This window comes from Coturnix japonica, chromosome 4 (assembly GCF_054131305.1).
Source record: "Coturnix japonica strain WE chromosome 4, WE-NBRP24, whole genome shotgun sequence".
In the NCBI taxonomy this organism is placed as follows: domain Eukaryota; kingdom Metazoa; phylum Chordata; class Aves; order Galliformes; family Phasianidae; genus Coturnix; species Coturnix japonica.
In genome coordinates, this window is record NC_140666.1 from 64058546 (window position 1) to 64081420 (window position 22875).

General features: G+C 35.2%; 1 protein-coding gene across 7 annotated transcripts in view; it reads right to left on the minus strand.

The window, feature by feature from the left end:
• FAT1 (FAT atypical cadherin 1) overlaps window positions 1–22875 on the minus strand; it is a 101694-nt gene that overhangs the window by 42836 nt on the left and 35983 nt on the right. For all 7 annotated transcript variants that reach the window (XR_014945398.1, XM_085545296.1, XM_085545295.1 and 4 more), the window contains exons 4-6: window positions 7359–7420; window positions 3046–3375; window positions 2315–2525 (exon numbers count right to left, since the gene is read on the minus strand). Coding sequence is in view for 6 of the 7 variants with exons in the window: in XM_085545296.1 (XP_085401422.1) it covers window positions 2315–2525; window positions 3046–3375; window positions 7359–7420 (603 nt within the window). In the remaining variant the exon portion in view is untranslated. The remainder of the gene's footprint in view (window positions 1–2314; window positions 2526–3045; window positions 3376–7358; window positions 7421–22875) is intronic.

Here is a 22875-nt window from a genome sequence, read left to right on the forward strand (position 1 = left end):
TAGTTTATAAATGTATGCTTTCATTTCAGATCTCATAATCTGGTAATAAATTATGTGATCTCAGCAGATACCTTCTGCTGTACAGTTCAGGTCACAAGCCATCTGAAAGATGTAAAATACTTCACTAGCAAGCTTGTCTCCTGGCTCAGCCAAAAAGAAAGAAAGCATGGAAAGCAAGCACAGAACACAAAGGAAAGCTGTCAATCAAATTAATTCATGCTATTAGAAACAGTAAAAGAGGGCAGTAAAGTGACTACCTATAAGATTAGCTGATACGCTGACAACATGATTACATATCAAACTTTTCAAAACACTTTCATCAAGGAAGCAGTCAAAACAAAATGATTTCTTTTATAGTCAGTGGACAAGTCCTGCTCTTTCCCCTTGGAGTTTTCTGTAGTTTTCTTTTTAAAAATAGCATATCTTTTCTGCATTAAGCATAAAATAAAAGTACTTTACATGTCCAAACTGTGCTGCATGTTTTGCAGCAGCAAATCAAAAGGAAACTATCATCAGAACTCTTTTCAGATGTACACAATACTCACAGTGCACAGCAGTTGAAATGAACTAAAATGAACAATAGAAAAATAAATCCCCAATTGAGTTAACAAGTTCTACTACCAGCATTCCAAACTCTGGACTGAGACCAAAAAGAAAAGACCTCTTCTACTAGTAAACATCCTCCTTCATCTTGGTGAACTGCTCACCTTTTTTTTGACAACATCCCTTCTTAACCTTTCCTTTAATGGTCTCCTTCTGGTCTGCAGATGTTTTTGTTTGTTTACTAGATGACCTTGTTTGAAATGGCACACAAAGAACCTTCTCATACTTCATCTTTACTCACTTAAGCTATTTTTGTATTTTCTCCTTTTCTGCTCCTACATCTATGTGCATGTATATTTGGGAGAACAGTAAAAGTATAGTCTCAGTCCCAAAATATCTCTAATAAAAATAGCTTTGCCTCTATGAGAATGCAAGGAGGCATCTTTAATCCTCTACCCTCTTTATAAAATTTTACAGATCTTTGTCTCCACATTTTGTCTAAATTAAAACTCTTTTTACTAGGCTATGATCAATTTGGACAAAAACTGTTCCCCCCCGCCCCCTCATGAATATATTAAAAAGAACCATATGAAAACTCTATGTGAATATTTATACATTGGCAGTGATATCAATCATGTCACATGCTGTTCATTCATGAAGCATGCATTCAGGGAAGAGTTGTGTCTGTTCTCAGAAGAGCTTGAAAGTTTTCTGAGAACATCCTCAAGTAGTTAGTATTTGCATATTCCCCTTTCATGTATCAGTTTTACAAACTTTGTTTTTAACTGTTGCTGCTCTCAGCAACCCTTATAATATATGTACCAATAATATATTTACCAATAAAGCAGACATTTAAAATTATTTGATTTGTAAGAAATAATTTTTAAACTAAGTTCTCCTCAATATCTCATAACTTCACACCTTAATCAAGGATAAAATTTTCACGATGTGAAAAGGTCCATTATATCTTTTGTGAATGTGGTAGAAAATCTCAGTTGGATATGGCTATCTTAAGAGCAGAAACAGTTTACCACAGCTCTCTCTCTTCATACTAAGCACTGCTGTTTAACTTGGTTTTGAAACATAACGCAGATCAGAACTTGTTTACAGTATCAACTGTACGGTGGATTTCCTGGAGCCCAGTGGTCTAGTGGAAAGGCTAAATTTAAAAAACTACTATTCATTTTGTAATCACAGCACCTATGTATGGTCACATTACTGATCAGAATACAATGGTAGAGGTTAAGGTGTGTTAGAGCTGTAAGAACATGAGAAGGATAAAGTTTGTTGGGGTTAGGAACAGACAAGCTTTCCTTTTAGCACTGAATCAAAGCAAGCAGACTGAAGAGCAGACCGAAAGAAAAGAAATCAGTGTGAACAGTATAATATGTCTTCGGGTGTACTACTGCTATATCCCCACTTGCAGAAAACTGGCATTTTCTTTCCTTCCCTATCCCATAACTTATGAAATTGATTTGATCTGTTTTAATTTCATGGACACAATATTTATAAATCATTTCTGAAGCTGCAACACAGAAATAATTTTGCAGTGCAATTTTACTTTGTGATATATAGTCACGTGCATGTAAATAGTAATTTTGATTTAAACAAAACAAATTCTAAGAGAAAAAAAAACAAAAAAAACCACTACAGGTGAAGAGTGCCCAAATTCTGATTAGAACAGCTTAGAAATCAAGCTGCAATGAACCCTCTGATATCTCAGAATCCATGCATTCGTTTCTAATAATAAAAGCCCTTAAATTATCCTTACCCGTTATGTCAAACCAAAGTGGTATTCCAAGAGGTTCAACAGCTATTACACCAATCATGTGAGCAACTGGGTCACTTTCCATCACCGTAAAAGAAAAAAACTCTTCCTCAAAATAAATGGGCTCCGTGGGTGGGATGGGCTTTGGAATCCATTCTATGTGAAGCCGTGTAGTTGATGATTTTTGTGGTCGACCATTATCTACAGCTTTAATCTGTGAAACAAACACACCTTTTAGGCTACAGGATCACATAAATCATTATGACACATAAATGGAAAAGTAATAATAAGCTCCAGACATGTTTGTTTTTGTGAGATACATCCAAAAAGGCTAAGTGTCTCTCAAAGTGTTACTTGCTCCTCATTATCTGGGGAGCAAAAAGACAAAAGGCATGTAGCACCTGACAGTAGCATAAAACACTACCATTAATTCACTTTTACTTTGCTTTCTTCCTGAAAGAGAGTCAATACGATTGTTTATGCTCCCTCAGTCTATTCATTATCTGTCAAGTTCCAGAAAACAGCAACAGCTTCTTGATTCTCTTTCTTGCTACAAACATCTGAAATCATCCTTTAAAAAAAGAAAACCCATAAAAACAATACTTCTGGATCTGTTGATTCTTTCTTCCTTCAGATATTGCAGTCTCTCATCTGCCAGCTATTGAACAAAAAGAGATGGGAATACAGATAAAAGAACACTTTACATATTCATGATATACAAGATTTTGACTCACTGAAAGAATATCGTATTCCCTCGCTGCAGAAAATTTCTTTGATGAAACCACTCCAGTTTTCGGCTCAATAAAGAACTTGCCATGTTCATCACCATCTTCAATGCTATAAGAGATCTCTGCATTGGGGCCTTCATCCTTATCTGCAGCAATGACTCGGTAGATTGGCTCTCTCCTAGCAGCCCTCTCTCGTTCTGGCTTACCGCGTTCTGGAAGCCTGATTTTGTAGAACTTTTGCAAGAACTGAGGCTTATTGTCATTCTCATCTAAAACCTTCACAATTACTCGTGCAACTGTTGATTTGGCAGGAATACCATTGTCTGTTACTGTTACCTAGTTTTATTTAAAAAAAAAAAAAAAAAAAAAAAAAAAAAAGACAAAATAAATGCAGGGTTAGTGTTCAATTCAACTGCAGTCTTTCTAACAATGCTCTTTTTAAATCATACTTCCCTACAGCTGTAAAGTAATCCTCTAACTTCAGTTACTGAAAGACTATTGAATAAAGATATTTGATAAATAGATAGGAAAGAACTACAAAGGTTTATTCAGCTACTACCTTAACATTACATGACATACAATAAGAATCATAAGAGTTGATTTCATTAGTTTGCAGCATAGGTATATATTAAATCTATTCCATGGTTTTGTAGCGCTGTAACAGAAATACTGATTTTAGAACACAGGTACAACATATATGTATATTATTTCTGATAATAGTTTCACTGTAATATCTTAACATAGTTTCAGCCTAGTGTTTCCTTGTAATTTCTTAATTATTTTACACCTTAAAAAATGCAATTTATAAGGCTATAATTTCCAAATCTCACAGGCATTAAAAACTCTACATTTTTAAGACATAAACGCTAATTTGTTTGAAATAAGTATAAAGAAAAGCCTTTTAAAGGAATACACATAATTTATTTCCACAACCTAAATGAAATAGGAAATGAAACCAAGTCCGCTCTTCCAGCAGTAGTCAAAGTTTCTCCTAAAAAGCTACAAAATGTTAATCTGCAATGTTAATCCTAGCACTGATACAATGACAGTTACAAGGAGAGTGAAGAAAAATTCAATCAAATTAAAATATCTCTTAGTTTGAAGCTAAAAAAGCATAGAAAAGACATTATATAATAGAAACAGACCAAACTGATTCAGAAACTCACTTCAAATGTAGGAATCTTACCTTTTTACTTTACTTCTTACTTACTTAATCCCTCATTGACTAATATATATTTATTTTTAATTATCATTGTTCAATAATATTATAATTGCAAATAATTTATCAATAATTATAAGCTAATAAGGCACCTAGATTATATGTTAATTTCAAACCCATTTAATTTCAAACCCATTTCAAAGAAGAAAAAAGATAGGGGAGTGGTCTTTTGGCTTCCTGCCCTTGCAAGTATGTAGTTGATAAGAATTACAGAAACAGGCACATCATTTTCTGACTGCACTCTGTCTTCAACATAAAAACACAACATGGATACAATATAGGTCTACCTAATTGAAAAATAGAATTGAATCCCTGATGAAACCGCTGACTAGAAAAGGAATTTACTATTGACATGATTGGCAGTAGTTTTACTTTTGCACATAATCTGATATGCTCTTTTTTAGTCCTTTACCGTCCTTTTTAGGAAGAAATACAGAAATAGTAATGAAGTATGGATATTATTCCTAAGCATGTAGGAAATGAAAAATCATAAATGATAACAGTGATTAATCATGACAAAACCCATTAAGTGACATGAACTGGAAATATTCATGCTCGTCTCTAATAGATGGTAGGATTTCAAAATATGATTATCTGTTCTCATTAGTACATAAAGCTGAACACCATCACATGTCCTCCAGTTCACAAAACCCACAAATATCAGAAGAGTACAGAATAACCTGTTAACATAATACTGCCCCAAGCCAAGGAGAAAAAAAAAAAACAAAAAAACAAGAAGGCAAATTGTTGTTTGATTTGATGCAACAGGAGACACTACTGACATAACAAAATAGAACACTAATGCACGTGGGAATGACATGAAGTTAAATCTAAAATAATTGCATTAAAAGTAAGCTATTCAACTGGCATTCAAAAAAAGTGTTACCAGTTGTGAATGAAAAGAATGAGACATACTCATTACTACTATGTAAGCAGGAGTGTAATCAAATATCACTTGTAATAACAAACAAAGAATAAACCCATCAAACCATCTGGTCAGCATTTCAATGCTCCATTAATTAGCCAGATGTACAGCACTTGGCTCAAGTGGCTTATCATGTTGTCCATCATTCTCAGCATTTCTGGGTTTCTTTCCAACCCATTTTCAAAGATGTCAACATAAAATGAGCAAATGGGAAAACTGCTACTTTGGGCCATGCTGTGACTATCACACTGCAGTTAAGGGTTTTGGCACTGGATGCTTTGCAAACTTTCATTTAAAAATTTAATAACTAGTTGGGATTCAAAATGAAGAAAGAATAATGAGTTTTAAAGAATACCACTAGGCAGTAAGCAGTGTTCCAAACTAACTACTATCAGCTTAACCCTTTATGGAGAATGCTGAAGCAACCTAAAAAAAAGCCTGAGTTCTGTTAACATTATCTTGTAATCATAAACAATAAATTTGCTCAGTTAATATTTGTTTGTTTGTTTCTTTTCTTTTGTTTTGTATTGTAATATCAAAAGGCAAGGCTCTGTTCTTACAGATTGTGTTGGCAGTATGAAATCAGACAGGATCTGGAACATAGGCATGAGCATTACTACACAGCTTTACATCGCTAGTATGAACTCTGAGAAGTTATGACCAAAACAAACAGCATTCTCCCAGATACAGTCCAGATACAACTTGAGAATTCACATAATTCAGGTACCACCCTCAAGAGGCAACCTGGACATGGCCAGCCTATTCTGGGGATATGTTATACACATTCAAAGCCATACCATGCCTAATGGTTGCAGAGCCAGAGAATGATCCACAGTTCACTTTATTTAACTCTATAAATCCAATAGAAAAGTCAGTACAATATGCTATGCATAGAAGCAAAAGTCATTAGATACCAATTTTACAAGCTATCCACATAGAAAAGGGTCACAGAAATGAGATACAACTGACATGAAGTGCTTTAGGAAAATGACACAAGCAGATTTCAAGAGGCAATTTAGAAGTGAATAATATAGTGGCTTTCTAATTTACAGGAATAATGTCACTAGTACTAAACCAAATTTGTCAGTTAATTCACTTTACTTCTATTGCTTCTACTCGAAACACACAGTGGAAGAAATTCCACCCTACTGCTACTTAAATACAAAGAATTCTTTCCAAAGCTGCTACCAAAATGAAAATTACAATTAAAATTTGCTCCAATAGCTTTTTAAATTTAGCTTTCAGTACATCGAAGTGACAGAAAAGAGCCATGAAGTCCATACCTACACTGCAGTTTTACAAAATACTGGTTCATGCTGTCAAGGTATTCATTCCCCAAAGTCTGTGCAGACTTTTACTTGAATTTCTATCAGAAAACATTGCTATGGATTTCACAAACATTGAGAAAGTCCAGACTTGCTTAGGTAAGTTAGAAAAAGAGCTAGAGAAGCTTCAAAGTTCGCTTTGATTATTCATCCTAGCAGTCCTCTCTACCTATCAACCCAAATGAAAAGCACAAAAGAGAGGCCAGATCTTAACTATAGTATTTATGGTGATGGTTACATCTTATGTCCTCACTGCAAGTGAAGGACAATACCTTCACAATACATGTCAGAGAAGAAGAACACCTATTACATAAATTACAGATATCAATTAAATGAGCTAAATAAAATGATTTAGGAGCAAATTTCATGTTCTTGGAGTCAATCATGCAGATTTTGACAATGATCTACTTTCATTATTGATAAACATGTTAAGTAGAAATAAATGTCTATTGTTTGCATTCTCAATGTTTATAAAAAAGCTTCTGCATTGCTTGTTAACAGGTTTACATTCAAAATGGTGGTACTGACTATTCTAATAATTAAAGAAGAAAAAAAGAATCATACTTGTAACAAACATGTCTTTGTACTGTTTGAAAGAAAATCTTGGCTTGCAGAAATAGAAACAAAAAATTGCTTTCATCTGTATCTTAATTCCTAATAAAAAGTCTCAACACACTGTTTTAACAGATAGTACTGTGCACTGAAATATAATTAACGAACACAAAAGCAAATTACTTCCAAAATCCAGATCACTAAACTCTTCATATGGTAATCAAGTATGGAAAACTTTCTGAAAAAGAACAATGAACTTACAGTCACTGTTAATGAGAGAAGAAAATAAATTATTTACCTCCAATATGTGTTCTGCCTGCTGCTCCCGATCTAGTTTTCTAGATGTAGTTGTAATTAGACCTGTAAGATGGAAGAATAATTATTTAGATCCTTCCACAAAATAACCTGGATGGGGGTTAGGCTAAGCTTGTAGTCACTGGCATATGTGATCTTGATTTCTTCTTAGGTGGACTCCTTCATTTTTGCTGTGCTTAAACTTTCATGAAAGGAATGGTTGAGGGGTTTCCAATCCTTAAGAGCCACAAAAATATTATTTGTTACCTGAAAGTTGTGCTATCGTAACCCTTAGACAACATATGCAGTTTTGTTTTCCAACACATCTTGGCTCATCATGTTTCTGACAGCAGTAATGGATATACTTCTTTCACTAGAAGTCTAACTTTCAAAAAGGTGCAGCTTATTAAAAGAGGGATTCCACACTTTATGTAAATAATTTGAATAATCACTTCGAGAGAAACATCCACTTGTGTTTTTATCAATACCGATGACCTGAAGAGATGCACTTATTCTGGGGAACAGTAATCTGTGCATGTATGCACATGTCCAGCCTTGATTTGGCAAAACTGAGGACTCAGACAGTATTGCTCATAGCAATAACAGAGTAAGAAAAGGACTTTTTGATGCAAGATTTTACACTTGCTGCATGAATATGATACAAGTTTGACAAAATATTAGGAAAATGTCACATGTTTTTCTGTAAAATGAAGAAAATGAAACAGAAAAGGTGGGAAAAAAAAATCAAAATTTCAGCTACTGAGTTTCATAGGAAGTTAACTCAGTCAACTTTCAATTACAGCTGAATGGCTTGCCCATGATGGGGGTTAACTGGGCCAGGCATGCAAGGATACAAGGGGAGAATTCTGTGAAAAGCCGGGTTGGATCTAAAAATATTTGCTAGTTCAGGCTCAGTGCCAAGTGAACACACTGACGCCATTTGTAGGGCCAACTTGTACCTGCAAACAGTTTAATGGCTTTTGTTTAGCAAAGACACAGAACTAACAGCACCAATCGTATTCAGTTCCCAGAACCAATCATTTGCTTAGATACAGCACTACTTCTGCCTGTCTCAAGCCACGACTGTCCAAACCATCCCATCTTCACCGTGCTAGACATCTAGCACATGCTATTACAACACAGCTATTAGTCTGCTATAACAAAAAATGTTTCATTTTGGCCTCTCAATTGATAAAAACAGAGTATCTAAGTACGTAAAGCACCATGAATAAATATTACAATTTTGCTTGACAGAGAAAGGCTGACAGAAACAGAATTGTACACTATCTGCTTATAGCTACCCAAAGCTCCTGACAAAAGAGAATTGTAGTCTACATATTCCAACAAAATAGATAGCACATACTAAATAATGTGAACAAAACATATATAAAACAATACTACAGCTGTCAAATGTTCAAACTATTATTATTTATAAAAAAAAAAATAATAGTACAAACAATGGCCATTTCAATTATGGCCAAATCGGACCTTGTTTTTCAAGGAATTTGGTTTGTCATTTTACCAAATCCATCGTACACTTACTATTCCAAACAAACTTTTCTACTTCATGTTTTTACACTTTTAAAACATGCAGAAGACTTGTATGTTATCATTAGGGTATCTATTTTTAGTACTATGAAGTAATCATCCTTAAGTCCAAAGAATGTGGGAAAGAAAGAAAAAGAAAACAAAGAAACAAAAAAGGAAGAACTTTTGTGCTGGCACTGAGAATTTAGGAGAGGGAGGAAAGTACATGATGCAGTTTTAACTTTGATGGGCTAACAGAGATCAGAGAGCTTTGAACAATAACAACTGGAAATATCTGCTGTCACATATTCTAAATAACGTTTTCTCCTTACTTCCTGGTTGAGGCTGTATGAGCCTCCTTTTTTCTTTTTCACAGGCTCTATGGGGAAGTCCACAAGACTGTTAATTGGAAACTAACAAATGGTAGAGCAGATGCCTCAACTGATTTCACAGAGCAAAGGGACTTGTAGGTGACTTCAAGAAACACAAGCAATTCCAACCACTCCTTTTGAGTGAGTACCTCCAGAGAGATTCAGCCTGAGCCATCCCATGAAGCATTAATCCCCTAAAGCTCACTAGAGTTGCAAGGTAAATTTCAGCACAGCCACTCAGGGAGTTAGCTGTTGAAATCTCAGTTGAGGATGGAGAGGATCTATAAAAGCAGAAGAATAAAGTAATTCTAGCAGAGATATCTCAGTATGTTTGCATTTTAATGAATATACTTCCAGTACTCAGTGCACATCCACTACATTATATTAAATTCCATCTCTCGTGGCAGCAACAAGTAGGAAACTGCTAATACAGGCAAGCAGAAAGACAGCATCTTTCAGCAGTTTCCTATCCACTTTTTTCCCCAGGAGTATCATAAAGACTGGAACCACTGTTTATATAAATGCCATTGTGCCCCAAACAGAATCACATCCATAGTGCCACTACTCTAAGTACTGTATTCTGTTAAAGAAAATCTAATTCCATATATAATTTCTGTTAATGGAGGTGGTCAAGACAACTCAAAAAGCTAAGCAGACAAACATCCAGTATGAATAAAACATACAATGCTTTCATCAGTTAAATCTTCCAACCTTTTCAACTAAGCATACCACACACTGCTGTTAAAACACTTCAGACCATTAACAGAAGGGCTTAGTCTTCACCATATATATCCTGTAAATTCAGCAGAAACTAGTGCCAACAAAGGAAATGTAACACTTCTGGATTTAGAATCACATACACATGCATGACATTCTTTTTATTTAACCCTTTACTGCTAGCCACTTTCCTAAGTCAAACTTCAGCTGGAGTGAAATTCACCTCTATACAGCCTAATGCTGTATAAAGCGTGATTACAGCAATCACTAAGATTTTCAATTTTTTCCAAATGTCTGCATGTCCTAAATGCTCAGTGTCACACTGACAGGTTTAGTTAGTTGTTAGAGCTGTTTAGAATTACAGTCAGTCATGACAATGAAGTCCAGCATTCCTATGGACTCTAGCAGTGTGGCTTCTGTGACTGCCCATTAAGGCAGCTGGGGAAAATTCTTGAACTTCATGTAAGTCAGCTCCCCACTACAGAAGCCAAAATTCTGCTCCTTCAACTGCGAATTAAAGTTCTAAAACTTTTAGGTGGAGATCCTTCCCTCTCCTGTAACAGCTCAGTTATCTTTTTGCCCTGCCCCTTGCTCTATACAAACAAGTGAAAATCCACACCTTTTCAAACACCAAATTCTCATCTGATCAATAAATGGCCCGTCCCCAAGCTAGCTGTTCCTATTCAGTCCAAGAAACATCTGACAAAGTCTTCCATACTAACATTATGAAATGTTCACCACAATTTGACTAAAGACTTCCTGTATTCTTCGTTGCCTAATGCTATGTGCACCACCCAAACCACCACGAACCTCCTGCTAACCCAACTCCTACATCTTTTATCTACAGTGAAGCTTCTCAATTCTAATCAAATATTTAAAAACGTTTGTCTTAAATACATGAAAAAAGGCAACATAACAGGAAAGCCAAACTTCTGTCTTTAAATGCACAACAGTATATTGTGTTAAAGCATCTGACACATTCTGCTGATGTTTGTCTGGAATTGTGATGAACCCTGGCTACCTAGATACCATTGTTGCCAAGCACAGAAGTGACAAAGAAAGATGATTTTTAATTAATCTCTGAAGAAGTGTGTAACAGAATCAGTTTTGAAATCCTTATTACATGGTGTAGAGAATCTCTTCGCTATTGAAATCCTTATTACATGGTGTAGAGAATCTCTTCGCTATTGAATGTAAGAAATGACAGCGGGTGTCTGAAAGATCACTGTGACAAAGCATTCATTTATAAGCAGAACTGACTCACAGAGCCTTGTTTTGCAGTCATACTTTCTCATTTTCCTTCTGCCTCCCCTTATCATACAACACTTCTTCTCTGCTCCCAAAACACAGTAGGAACATTGAGCTCCAGTAATTTACATCTCTATTATTCCACCTGGGAATCAGTCCACACTGTGTCAAGATGGGTCAGGCAGCCTGGGGAAAACACGAGTTTACAACAAACATTTCTAAGCTAATGATGAGTAAATGGTATCTCTAGTAAATTGGTGCAATCTTTTCATTCAGTAATACTTCAAAACTCACCACAACAGTAACATTTTTATAGCAGCAGCTGAATAATTTAGTCTCTGAATAAAAACACAGCTGTTCTGCCTCACTGGCTGGAGAGGTGCTGTAATGAACTGAAACTAACTGTAAACATCCATTAAAAAAATGCAAAAAACAACACCAACATGCTGGGTAACACAACTGCACTGATCGCCCTCCTTACTCATTAGTGATTACACTCTGAGGATACCTACAGTCTGCTTCAGGTTTACTGCAAAATCAAAATAGCTAGAACTCTATCCAAATACAGTTTATTTCAGATTTCCATTTTTAATGGCATTAAAATACACAAAATGCAATTAAATTATACAAATGTAAGTAAAACTGCGACATTTGGAACAACAACAAGAAAAAGAGCACAAGGGAGCGGATATTAGCAGAGATGTATTCTATCCCACATAAGCTTTCATCTCACTGCCTAGTTACATCCCATTACCTCTGCATCTCACTCCCATAAGCGAAAAATAACACTTCAACAACAACCTCAAATCAATACTGAAATGGCAAACTCTTTTAAAAACTGTAAAACAGCAGATAGGCACCACACTAAGAATATTAACACCACAATATTACACACCTTCATAGAAAGGATTGTCCCAGAAGTAAAAAAATAAATAAGTAAATATCTCTGCAGGAAGAGGTGGAAAGCTCAAAATTTAGCCCCACTTAACACCTATCAAATGTTCTCTGCTACATGCATGCATTTATAGGCATGAAAATACACACAGATTTTCCAACTGCACATTCATCTTTAGACAGTGTTGGCTATGAATATCTTCTAACAACAACAACAAAAAACACCCTGCAGTTGGTAAACACGCACATATTGGGTGGTTTTGCTTGGGGGGGAGCTGCAGGAGGAACAGAAGATGAGCTCTAGGAAGGAGGGAAGCAAGGGTGCTGTTTTAATGTTTGTGTTTCTAACTCCCCACATCTATTTTAATTGAGAAAGAATGAAGTTAATTTCCCTCAAGTTGAAATTACTGCTTGACAGTGATGGTGGCTGGTAAGCAATCCCCCTGCCTTGATCAAGATCAAGGAGCTTTCTCTTCTGGTTTTCCCAGTTTCTCCCCCTTCATACTGAAGTGAGCAGCTGAGTGGCTACCCTTCCACAACCCCGAAGACTGAAGCAGATGCCAGGTCAGTAGACTTGGCAACTGCTTCCAATGAGTTTGAACTGATAGGCTTAGTTTCAGTGGATTATAACAGTGTTTGAATTGTACTGCTTGAAATTAAATACAGCTTCTCTGGTGTCTGAATGCATTGGCACCGAAGGCTTAAGGAAATGGAAAGCAGATATAACATTTTTATCAACAACTTCAACAGATACACTGGAATTAGATCTGATAAGGAAGGTCATGGTTCTATAGAGCCATTTTCTTGATGAGTTTTTTTTGTCTTCCCTACTGAAAGGAAACCATAACCAGTCAGCAGAAATTATTTTCCTAGACTGCATGATTGTAACTCAATTTAAAGCCCTCTATCAGTTTACTTTAATTATTTACACTTCCATCCTCCAGCTTGAGCTTCAAATGGCTAATTACCAATGAATGTTTAAGCAATTATCTTGGGATTTTCTTTATGGTATCTTAATATATGCATCAGTGTGAGAGTTTAAGTATGGATTTAAAATTACATGTGGCTATAATGATAATCTAGTTTTGACTACTGCATAACAGAATCCTAACATATTGGGTAAACTACAGCAAACATTCTGTATGTTGCTGGTCAATTATGTCTCTTACAGAGATAAAGATGCTGTTATGCCCCTAAATTGGATTTCCTACTGATCATTTAAGAAATAGTGCATTATATAAAATTCAAGCTTGCAATTCCTTCCAAACAGAGGAAATGTATCTTTCTTTTGTCTGAAAGACTAAGTCCACTAGAATCAGCAGTTTCCTTCTCAGGGAAGTATTAATCTCATAAAGTCATGTCTTCTGTGATAATTTACTGTGAACTTCTCAGGAAGATCTCTTAAGACATTGTTTGGAACTGCTTTCAGTATTTGAGCACTTTCTGAAAGGATGGATGAAATGATTAATAAACACAATGACTGTCTTATCATTGCCATGGAAAGACTTATTTTCAGTCTTCTTTCTTCCAACTGATTTCTAGTTTACAATCAACTTCACAGTGACCTTATGTTTTATTTCTAATGAAATTCTTCATTGTTACTGTGTTCAAATATGTGCACTTTTGGCAAGACTACAGTCAAACCTTGTCTCTATGTAAGCCAAGACATGGCTTCACAACCAAAGTAAACAAACAAGTTAATAACAATAGGTCAATGGAAAGCATTAGCAGCGGGATTTTATTTTTTGCTTGAAAACTAAATTTCAGCTTTACAGCTGATAAAATATAAATTCTACATCCCAGCAGTCATATACAGATGATTTCAAGCTAGATAGTAAAATGTTATAATTTATCACCATTGTAAATGCAGGCTGGTGAATTCAAAAAATAAAAATCCTAACCATCATACTAGAGAGTACACCATAAAGAAATGTCTGCATGGTCCTAAAGATTGCTCCTTAGCAATTTGACTTCCTTTTCAAACTCACCCTTGCCTTGAGTGACTTACTAGCTCTTAGTAAAACCAGCAACAGAATTGTCACCATGATTTATAATCAAGATTACCAAAATGAACTATACATATCATTTAAATGTGGTTTGAAATGTCTCTTCTGCCAAAGTAAAGCACTTAAAAGCGATCACTTTTATTCTTTTAACAAAAGACTGACAAGTGCACAAATAATGAAGCCACTATGAGGCCTTCTCTTTCCAGCCCCTAGTATCTGGAGGTAGCTAAAATCCACTTTTGTGGTTTAAGGAATGCAACTTTATGCATGACCAGGTTATTTTACAAAAATGAGTTGTACCACCCTATAGCTAGCTTTAGAAAAATCAAAACTAAGACCCTTGTATTTTGTACTGAAATCAGTTTTCCCTTCCTGTTAAGTACAGGATGATTGCATTTAACCAGCACCATCGTTTAGAGCTTTCTCCCTTCACTTCCCACCTGCAGCTGTTGAGGCAGAAGCCAGAAGGATATTCCCACAGTGTAAATGCTGCTAGGTAAGCCAGAGCCTGAAAGGTCTAAAAGGTCTCTGTTGATTTTTCAGATTGTCTTATTTAGGCACTTCCTTATTCCTGTTTCAGATGTTGATAAATATTCTCTGGCTTTCATCCACAAAAAAAAAAAATCATTTTTGACACACCTGATGAATAAATAGCTTGCTTTTTGCATAGTACTCCATGAAAAGAAACAAATAATTGAGATCTTGATCTCAATCCGTGAATCCGTGTCAGGAAAACGAGCATAGTCCATAAGGGTTAGCTTGTGTCAGCACATTAGGCATTTATTGAAGTACAATAATATCAGTGATTACGAGTTTGTTACAAGTGACTAGGACAGACTGCAACCTTCGTATTTAGGGGCAAGAAGTAAACTACTTCATCTTATGGGTGACATTTCATACCACCAGTCACAAAGTTAATCAGAAGCTGGGCAGTTTAATTACTCAGTCCAATGACTAGAAAATGTAACTTCCTGGAAGCAGTGTGTGCACACTGTGCTTATTAAGAATCACCACCCTGAACTATTTTAACAGCAGCTAGATACAAAGATCTGGAATTCGCTGATCAGAGTGCTCATTAATCATTTTGGTGAATGCAAGCACAGAGCAAAAGCGAGCAAGGCAACAAAGATTATTAACTTATGGCATAAGGAGGAAAAAACCAATTTCCATAAATGAGTCAATAAACATTGTGGAACTTCAACTAGACTTTGGATAAAGTATAAAATTTGTTTTTAGTGATTATGTAATTATAAAAACTACTCAAATGTACAGAATTGACGACATAGCGTTGTGCGCTCTAATAAGGCATGGAGTATTTCACGTTCAGTCTGTATTTATTAAGACAATGGTATAACTATTTCTGCAGTAATTCTTTTACTATCAAAACTGCTTGGGAAATTATGAAAATATTTGAACAAATAATTACTTCACAGCCCACAAAAACACCTGCATAACAAACCTAATCCTAAGATTTGACATCCTGAGTAATTGAGAACACTTAGTAAATACCCAGTTTCACTGTCAATCACATTTGTTTGGTAGTTTTTTTCTCTTGTACCTGGGAAAATTAAAAAAATAAATGAACAGAACTGGGAGTCATGAGCAGTGTAAGATAAAAGCACAGAAAAAAAGCAGTACTTCAAGATGTTTAAAATAATTTTGAGTGAAAAAAAAAACAAAATACAAACCCTAAATCCAAATACAATTATTCAAAGGATGCTAGTAGCAATGACAATAAGTTTCCTGTTGAATCAGCTTTACTCTTATTATTAACAGAAAACTATAAATTTTTGTTACGTCCTTTCTGACCTTGCAAAAAATACCCTTGCTTTCAGCATGATTTGGTATGCTAAAGCCACACCCATTTAAAACCCGAATTCTATCAGAAGTTAATATTTATTTTATCATTATTGCTCTTCTTTATTGTCTCATTTTGAGACATGTATCTTCAATAAGTATGTGTAGAATTATTTCCACAAAATCACCCAACAACACCTTCAGTGATTTGCAAACCTAACATAATGCTGCTGTCTTTACAGCAACCGAACAAAGAAGCCCCATGTTCCTTTTCCAAACTTTTTCCTGAGCAATGAAATACTGTTTTTAGCTGACTGCGGCTAGAACTAACTTTTTTTTTAAAAAAAGCACAGTTAATTGAGAGAAATATTTAAAATCAATTAGAGGATTTAGGTTAGTCCTGAGGCCACTTCCTCTGTCACTGTTTAAAATTCCATGATTAATCTCCCATAAAACTGCTGAAACACACATGTGGATTAATGGAGACGGGCAAATTGTCAAAGAAAAAAAAAAGAACTTTCTGGACTTTGCTCTGCTGGTAAAGCTACTAACAGTTGGTAAATGTCTGAAATGCAAGGTAGCTGAACAAAGTCTAATTTTCATCTTTCTGCATTGAGTTAACTGAAAGCATTCATCAAGACTTGTAGTTAGCAGGCACAATCATAAAAACCCAAGCCTTCATGCATGGCAATGAACCTTGCTATATAAACAACCTAAAATTTAATGGGAGATTTAAAAAGTTATTATTGATAATTAAGAATATATGATTTCGAAGAAAATATTACAGCGGGCTTCCATGTTGTCTACTGATTTGATGTCAAAACTGCTTTTGCGCAATTCAACTGTTTTTATTAAGATAGGTAAAATGCACCACACAGTCTCTGTTTTGGTGCTGTCACAGCAAATAATAAATAAAGACAGCATTAGTTGAGAACAACTTAGTAATATGACAAGCTATTGAGCTCTTGTTGGCATTTAATAAAAGTCTACAAACAATGAAGCACATCATTGGAAGGAATAGTAGAAAGTACACTGTACTATGAGGTTCTATTTTTTTCAAACCATGAGAACTGTTTGACATTTCCTGAAAAATTCTATCTGGGTGTTCAAAATTAAGTAGGAAGTAAGAATGTCTAATTAAAGTTTTAGCATATATCAGTTCATAATGAGGAAGTTCCTCTTGGTAAAAAGTTTTGAAATAACCCTACAGGATGCCAGAAAACTGATTAAAAGTACTAGTTTTATACGTCGTCTCGCTTACTACAGCAACTAAGGAAACAAAGCATTAAAGGTTGGGTTTTGATCCCCGTTATCCTGGTACATCTAAGACTATATTTACACAAATGAGACCACCCACTGGACTGGAATGTGTAAAGACCATAAAACGCTGTAAGCATAAAACAGAACATCTCAATACTTAGATGTAGCTCATATTACTTCAATATTGATCTTCACCACTCAAAAATCAAGCCAATATAGCTGTTGACATGGGCACTATTTCTGACTGAATAAACTTCTCTTAATAGGAAATCAATCAATACTAATATCATAGCATTAGTACATATACAAACTCCACTACAGTCATGCTACTCAGAGAACCTATCATGGAAAGCCTGATACCTCCAAAAGACTGCGTGAAGCTGGTACTTGGCAAGTGGCTCATAACAATTCCTCATCAACAGACAAACTCTAATTTCACACATTATGCATTCCAGCTCAAAAGGCGTAAGTGATATATAGGAATATGCCTTCAATATCTTCCTGCATCAGGACATGAGAAAGTTAAATAATTATTTTGCAGAGAAAGATTCAATCTCATTTAAATTTTCACTTCATTACACAGTATGTGTAACAAAGAATATGACCTGAAGACTGTGACGTTCCAGGACAGAAAGAGGAGAGGGGAAGGGTCACTGCACTGGAACCTTGTTTCTCCTTTGTTTTTCCCAGCTCCTTTATCTAATGAGGTGTAAGTCAATAACAGCAACATTCACAAATTAAAAGAAATAATCTCTACATAAGTGCTTCCAAAGTTGTTGTTGTTATTGTTGAAGAAAGCTACCTATAACAGCAAACTGTCTATCTTCTCCAGTGTCAAATCCCAGGATATTGCAGAAAGAAGGATGTTATTAAAAATTTCACAGATATAAGCTTATCCTCCCAGCTTCAAAATAAAACAACTAGTTCAACCACAGATCTTCAAATGCTTTAAGCAATATTCCAAAAGCAGCTAAAATTAGGTTTTTGCAGAATTAACTCCTCCAAATGTGTGCCTATACATTATTTTGTCTACTCCTCCAACCTTCTCTGGTTGCAGAGTTTTAACAAGCATTTGGGTAAAATCCATTCACATATTCAATAAAGGTAAAGGAAAAAAATCTCTTCTAGAGATGGTGTACTGAAACGATTTATTTTCTCTGCACGTGACAAGCAAACAGTTGGACACATATGGGTTGCTACACACTCTCTGAGCACTGGGACACAAGTGAACAGTAATTGAAGTTTGGCACTGTTTGGCAACTGAAGTAGTAAGAAAAACAATTGCAGTTTTTGGGGTTTTTATTTAACTTTGAATCAGAATTGTGTGTAATGAAGTAGTCCTTCTTTCATTCAAGTTCTAAAATATTAGCTCAATTGGGATTAAAAAGCGCACGTAGTTAAACAAAGATTTCCTTTGTTAAAATCAAGCCCATGCTATTGTACACTCACTGACCCTTCACTTCCTCACTAAGTCATTCTCCAGTGCCATCGGAAACCCATGGAAGTTGTATGCAGCTGTAACCATTTCCTATTTCACTTCAATCACCAAATCAGCCACATACACAAGAAAGGATACTGCTCTGAAGGCAACAAACAGTGCAAAATTGATATAATTGAGTGAGGCAGATGATTTCTCCAAGTGCTACTAACATTTTATAAAATCACAAAGCTCTAGTGATTGCAAGACACTGAGAAACTGAGAACAAGGTCCATAGACTCAATGTTACACAATTTTTAATCCTTGTGCTTGACAAAACAAAACTTCTATATTAAAATAGCACTTTACAGTAGGACTGTGCTTAAAAAAAGGGTTTTTAATTCAGCACAGCTTAAATGTTGATATTAACTCTGTAATGCATTTTTTTGAGGTATGGTATAATTTCAGGAATCAGACTGCCACAGTCCTAAGTCGCCACAGGATCACTGTAGTATAAGTATGTTCAGAAATATCAGATGTTAAAAAAGAACACAGAATAAAAAAGAGCAAAAGTAGGATCAAGTAACATTAAATCCTGTACAACATACTTCTATTTTCAGATTTAGTCACTCAAACTTTCCAGACTCAAGATGACCAAGTCATATTAATTTCACTATCTTGTACGTATGTATTAAGGGTCAGAGAACAGGATACAGTAGATTCCAAAATGGGTAATTACTCAGTGATTGTGTTGGAATCCCCCACGTAAGAAAGCCTTATCTAAGTGGCCTAACTACTGGATTACTAATTAGAGGAATGACTGTGGAATTCTTGAGATAATACAGCAAGTGCTTCATAAATATGAACTGGGATATATCACAATGCTCCTGTGCAATTAGGTAGTGCAATTATTCCTGTTTTATACCTGCAAAATTGAAGTACTGTGAATTAATTTGGTTAATTTCCTGTTCAGGTTATGAATTCAAGTCTGATTTTTGAAGCTATGTACCAATTCTCATATCAAGGCATAGGAAGTTACACTTTTGCTCTCAGCATTTCTGCAAATCTGATCCCAAATCCTTACATGACACAACATTCAATAGCTCCCTGACTCATTTGCCATTATTGTTTTCAATTTCTGAAGTGAGGGATGGTTACTAAAGAAAATGTTATTTACTGTTCTTTCTCCAAGTCAAATCTACTTAGTACAATAAATGTAGCATAAGTCATAGGGAAGTAGAAGGAAGCTTATCAATTTGGCAAAAGAAAATTTATTTCGCAAGATCAGAAATTATTTCTGGGCTGAATAATGGACAAGGTAATAAAAAAATGTGCAAAGGTCTTTCCTCCTATCCCTATGTTTACCTGATTAGCTCTTGCTCAGTGACACTGAGGAGAATTTGGAACTACTTTTGCTTTGCCATTCCAGTGCATATATTACCACTTGCAAGAAAGCAATACAGGCTTCTTTTAGACTGCCTTTCTCAGCAAACTTTGATGCATTAATATGACAAAGCCTGTATCACTGAGGAGCAGCCATCTTTCAAATAATGACATGGCAAAACAGTACAATCTGAACGAAAACAGATGCAATGGTAGGCCAGTGGAATTCCACTGACTCAAGTACTTGTGACCTTGCTAGAATTCAATTACAAAATGCAAAAGTGAAAACATTCAAACAAACAAACAAAAAAAACCCAGCAACCTCACATATCATAAAAAGAAGTATACACCGAGTACTGAAGAACAAACAGAAATTATTTACTGTTACATCTTTTGCTTTAAATCACTTCATGAGGGTTCTAAAAGAGCAAATATTTCCTGATACTCTGAGCTCTTTAAACTCCAGTTAAAAGAGGTAAGACTAAGCATTTTAATCCTAGAACATGTGTTCTGAATTGATATCAGTTTGTACCAATTCCAACTATTTATATCCAAACACATTAAAATGACTTGGATCTCTATAATTTTTGTCAATTCACTCTGTGTTTAATTATAAGCACAAGACGTTAAATAAAGTTCTACTATGGCTTACATAGCATCACTGAATACTTTGGGTTGGGATTAACTCTTAGATCTCACCCAATCCTACTACCACGGGCAGGGACAAGCTGCTCAAAGTTCCATTCAACCCAACTTTGAACACTTCCAATGATGAGAAATCCAAAGACTCATCCACAGTTGCGTTCAAGCTGATGATGCAAGTTGTGAAATTCATTTATACTCTAGTTCCTTCTTAGAAACAATATTATAGTGACTGTTATTATTACATTTGGCCAGCTTACATGGTGCAGCAGCTTTTTTTTTTTTTCTTTCCATTACATGGGAACTCCCAAGTTAAAGAAAATATTTCACTTATCGAAGGCCAAGAACACCTGAAAATATTAGAAAATGTCATGCAATGTCCTGTCATATATTCTGCTTCAAAAAGTGAAATAACACTTCTTCATGCAAAGAAAAATGTTGCAATGTTTATTTTCAATGAAGTTATTTATAAATACTTAAAATAATAAAGATATTTTCAAGTGCCAATGAAGATTTACTGAAGACTCTGAAACAGATCACTCTAAGAAGTATGCAGATAGATAACACTTAAGCAAGGATCCTTTTTTTCTTTAAATAGTTCAGTTAATCAATAGTTCTTTTCATGAGAACTTCTTCCTGTGAAAGACGAACTTATTCGCTACACAGATCCATGTCAATTTCTCCATCTAAAACTTAGGCATATTGCACAACACATCTTAAGTTAGGTGCTAAAAATGCTAGAAATGAATTAGCTACATGCAGAAAACATATTTTACCTCATGTAAGTTATATGCTATTTATAATCTCTATTACTCTAATGGGTAAGAGCTCTAGCCATGCACCATAGTGTTAAATTCTATAAAAGACAGAAGAAGATGGATCCTTGACACAGAGAAGAGACAACAACACAGTATCAGCTGAAATGTATTTTTAGTCACTGACAGCGTATTTTAAGAATCCAAACACTTATCTTTCCTATACTTGGACCAAATGCCATTGCAGTCCTCAATCTGCCTTTGGGACTGCACAGGCAACCAAAGCAATAAACGTAACACATGTTTAACTCTTTTATTCTGCCGCTTTCAATGTTATAATGATACACAGTTAACAACTTGATCCATATTCCAGCTCTACCTCCCTTTTAACTGGAAGCAAAACCTGGGACCCTGTGAAAGTTTCTTATCTTCTGAAAATACTTTACAGCATGATAGCTTCCAACATCCAAAAGGGTGATGTATTTGCAAAAGCAAATGAGACCAGATCTGATCTCACTAATTCTAGTCAGGCATATTCTATTCTAGTTAATTGAAGGAGATAAAATACATTGCATTATAACTACAACAATAACAGATGTCTTTTTAAGTGATTTTTAACAGTCCTGGTTAAAGAGCTTTTATCACTAATAAGATCTATTTGGCTGAAATGCATCTGATTTGCAGGAGATGGATGAGAGACTTGGGATGTAACAAACCTGATAAACCCCAGTGATCAATAAGAACTTTGACTAGGTCAGTATCTACTGCAGATTCATAGTTTCAAACCAAACACGCACAAGGAAAAAAATACTGACCATTCAATGACATGAAACCCAGTGTCCTATATATCACGAAGACAATTTACTTTGGCTACCTACTTAGTTTTCACTGAATTTACTTCAGTGTATTTTGGGAATACAACAGAAAACACTAAGAGGATTCTCTTCTGTCCATCCACCTGTTCTCCTTCCCTCCTTTGTATGTTTATTATCTTTGTATGTCAAGCACTGTTATGTTAACAATAGCAGATAATGAAGAATCTACCTATCACTGTAATTTTAATTGTCTTTAAAGACAACATTTTCCCCTCTGCTGAATGTAAATTAGAGAAATTTCTTCTTCAGTACTTGTATCCTGGCTTAATTAATTAATGGCTGATTTATTTTCATTTATTTTTCCCCTTTGACATGGGTCTGAGACAAGTCCTCTGGACCACTTTGCCTAATTCTGCAGTATGGTGCCATAATAAAGGCAGGTAAGAAACTCTCTTGACAGAAAATCTTTATTAGCACTCTATTAAGTATTCCTCATCACTTCAGCATGTAGTGTGCAGGCTCCCTTAAGCTCGCTTTTTAGCATAAGTGATATCACCAGTATCATTCTGATGAGAAAAACTATGGGATCAATTTGAAGATAAGTCACAATGTCCTCCTGAACTGTTTTTTTTTTTTTTTTTTTTTTCCCTTATACAATAAATAAAGATACTTTTTCACCTCAAAACTAG